This window comes from Poecilia latipinna, unplaced genomic scaffold (genome assembly GCF_001443285.1).
Source record: "Poecilia latipinna isolate Pla-1442-1.1 unplaced genomic scaffold, P_latipinna-1.0 Scaffold1967, whole genome shotgun sequence".
Taxonomy (NCBI): Eukaryota; Metazoa; Chordata; class Actinopteri; order Cyprinodontiformes; family Poeciliidae; genus Poecilia; species Poecilia latipinna.
Window position 1 is genome coordinate 79089 of NW_015114583.1, and position 3516 is coordinate 82604.

Sequence of the window (3516 nt, forward strand, 5' to 3'; positions counted from 1 at the left end):
AGGTGCACAAGCAACATAGACCTTAATATTCCTCAGAGGATGGTGAAGCAATTTAAGAGTTTGGAGGAAACAAGTTGAGGATTGCAGGTGTAGTTTGTGCTTCTAAAGCTACCACACATCGATGTATCCAGGATATGGGTTATAAGCTACTTGAGGACTAGAAAAGGCACAAAAACCCCTGAAATTAATCATCCTTATTTTTTGGTCTCATGTAATACTGTAATTTTCTTCTAATCTGAATTTTTGTTGGATGTAATCACTCCATATGTGGCAGATCTCTGAGGTTTTAACTTCATTTGAATTACTGACATAACGCCTTGGGAGTAAACATCCTGTCTGAAAAAGCCCTTGTTCTGTTACGAGGCTTTGTGTAGAAACTCAAGAGAGGCCTTTTTAATTTTATGCATGTTATTTGTATATTGAAAACTGAACTGGCTCAGTTTGTAGATTATTTTTCATGATAGCGTTATCAAACTTGCCCTCGGAGGAGAAGCCGTTACAGAAACCAGGATGTAGCAACGAGCAGAAAAAAACTTTTTTGCATGCTGATTTGTTAATCCTCCTCATCCTACAGTTAGGTGTTTATGAAAGGTTGCTCATCCTAGACTTATGAAAAGTATGCAGGGTAACTCATGAACAGTACCTTCCATGGACATGTAAGAGACAAGCTACAAAAAAGCTTCCACCAGAGTGTCAAACTACAGACATAGAAATGACACAGATTGTTGCTCATCTCTATCTGCTGGGGTGCATCCTGCATTCCCTGCATGAGGCTGATGCAGTGTCAGAATTAGAGCTGGATGGAGATTATTTAATAGGTGGACTTTTCGACATCCATCACGTCAAGGAAAGGCTTCACCGTGACAAACCAGAAACCATTAACTGCTCAAGGTGAGACTTCTAGTCTTTATGTCTTTTTTATTTTCAAGAAGAAATTTAGCAAAGGTTACTTAACTTGCTCAGCACATTTGAAACATTTTGTTAAGCTATAACTGCCCCTCTTATTCTAATGTTAGATTTTCCCAGGATTTTGTTACATCATTTGCTGTTCAACAAAATCCTTGAGGGCATATTTTACAGTTGAGTTCTGCAAAGCTGTCACCTGCCTTCACTTGTTTACTTGCAGAAGAGAGCTAACAACTTCATATCAGGGGAGCAGATGGGTTGTGAAAGCAGGGTCAAGTCTGATGGGGACCATTTCAATATCCAAACTTTTATAGCAATTGATGAAAACATTATTTATTAAACCTTCCTTAACACTCCCAAGCTGTTGGTCCACTGGCTTTAAAGCCAAACAGTCAAAGTTTTGAGCATATTAATAGCACGCTAATACGGTGAATTAAATTGAATAATTACAACATGTTAACTTTAATTTAAACATACTACTTTTATACTCATTTCTTTATTCTATATTTCTTATTTCATACTCTTAGATCAGCAGTTAGATGCACCTTTCTTAACACTGTTATAAAAGCAGAGGAGAAAAGTAAGTTTAGTTTTATTGAGTTGACACAGATACATCTTTTCAAAGAAAGTGTGGTACTGTTGACGGAAAAAGCATCCGCTGTGATTAGCTTGACTTTTTTGATGAGATTTGGTTCCTTTGATATTTCCAGTCTGATCAAGAATTTCCTCCACAGCAACCCCATAAGCAAAAATTTCTAATCTATCTAATCAATCAGAAATGGGTCTGAATCATAAATGTTGCTCTACCCCCATTTTTCTGCTCCCAGTCAACCCTTCATCCTGTCAAGTTACCGGAGGTTTCAGCTGATGAGATTTGCAATAGAGGAGATTAATAACTCTACCAAACTGCTGCCAAATGTGACGCTCGGCTATAAAATATTAGACCTCTGCTCAGACGCACAGAACTTCGCTGGAGTTTTCAACCTCATCTCTGATGGGAGTCTCATCCAGCCTTGGAATGACTCACAGAGGCTCACGTCCAAAATGGTCACAGTGGTCGGCTCTTATACCAGCACAGGGACGCTGAGCGTCGCCCCGCTCTTCATGATGGACTTCTTTCCGATGGTAAGCATGACAGTTGTTTCAAGACTTTCTAAATAACCTGAGAAATGTTCTGTGCATTGATAGAAGCATAGACAAAAAAAAAGCTCAGTGGTAGAATGTTACTTTTACCACTGTCTCCTTCAACAGGTCAGTTATGGAGCTGCCAGTTCCGTCTTTTCAAGGAAAAATAATTTCCCGTCTTTCCTACGAACGGTCCATCCTAATAAAGATGTGATAGAGGTGGTTCTAAGGATATTGCGAGAGTTCAACTGGCGCTGGGTTTCATTCCTTCACATTGATGACGACTACGGCAGAGACGGCCGGGATTTGTTCATTCGGACAATTGAGGACACAGAGATCTGTCTGGCCTACACAAAAGGCCTTGATCAAGACACAGACTACTATAAGGTTTTCCAACAAATTACGTCAATGAAAGTAAACGTCTTGATTGTTTTTGCACCAGAATGGACGGCTGAAGCTCTCGTTGAGGCTGCCATAAAATACAACGTCACCAAGAAGGTGTGGATAGCCGGAGATGCTTGGTCCTTACACAAGGAGCTTCCCAAAAAAGATGGAATCAGGAAAATTGGAACTGTAGTTGGGATAGCTGAGCCAAAAATGACAATTCCAGGTTTCAATGATTTCATCAATGCATTCAGAGCCCAGACTCAACAGGAAAATGGTACGGAAGAAAGGTTTTGCAATCAGTCTTGTAATTGCAGTAATCACACTGCCGCAGACATCATTAATGCAGATCCGTCCTTCAATTTCCCTGTTTACTCTGCTGTGTATTCTGTTGCCCACGCCTTGCACACTGTGCTGCAATGTGAAACTGGCAGGTGCAACAGGAGAATTACAGGAGTTCCCCATATGGTAAGTATATGTACGTATATACATGTCCTGTTTTTTTATATATATATATATAAACTTAATTCCCTTTCCACTTTCTGTCAAGTTTTTTTTTACACTGAATAGTTAAATAAATCAAATATAGTTACATATGAATAAATAAATATTTACATTTTAATAAATGAAAGGAAATAAATAATAAAACTATATTTTATAAATAAATGCAGTTAATTTAAAAATGTATCTGTCCAGAAATATATTTATTAAATCACTGTAGATCTGCTGTTTATGCATTTTGTTAGACTTAAATGTTTCTATTTCTGTTTCTACCAACAGATATTACAAGAGCTGTGGAAGACCAACTTTACACTTCTAAATCAGAGTGTTCAGTTTGATGAGAATGGCGACCCCTCCTTTGGATCGTATGCAATAGTTTTCTGGAACAAAAGTGGGGAAGCAGAGGAGGTTGGCCTTTACCGTTATCACTCGTCTCTACAGTTCATCGTCAACAGGACCAAAATCCAGTGGCATGAAAATGGTTCAGTAAGTAGGTTTTTAAATGTTTCCTGAAAAAAAAAAAAAAAAAAAAAAAATATGCGAAAGGTATATATAAAAAATAATTTATTTTAAATAATATATATTAATTTATAATTATTT

The 3516-nt window shown here is 37.7% G+C and overlaps 1 protein-coding gene across 1 annotated transcript in view; it reads left to right on the forward strand.

Moving 5' to 3' along the window:
- Positions 1–52: 52 nt before the first annotated feature.
- Positions 53–3516, forward strand: part of LOC106935453 (taste receptor type 1 member 2-like) — a 9081-nt gene continuing 5617 nt past the window's right edge. Inside the window, exons 1-4 of the mRNA XM_015015922.1 lie at positions 53–891; positions 1734–2031; positions 2158–2883; positions 3196–3402. Coding sequence (XP_014871408.1) covers positions 713–891; positions 1734–2031; positions 2158–2883; positions 3196–3402 — 1410 coding nt within the window. The 5' untranslated portion in view covers positions 53–712. The remainder of the gene's footprint in view (positions 892–1733; positions 2032–2157; positions 2884–3195; positions 3403–3516) is intronic.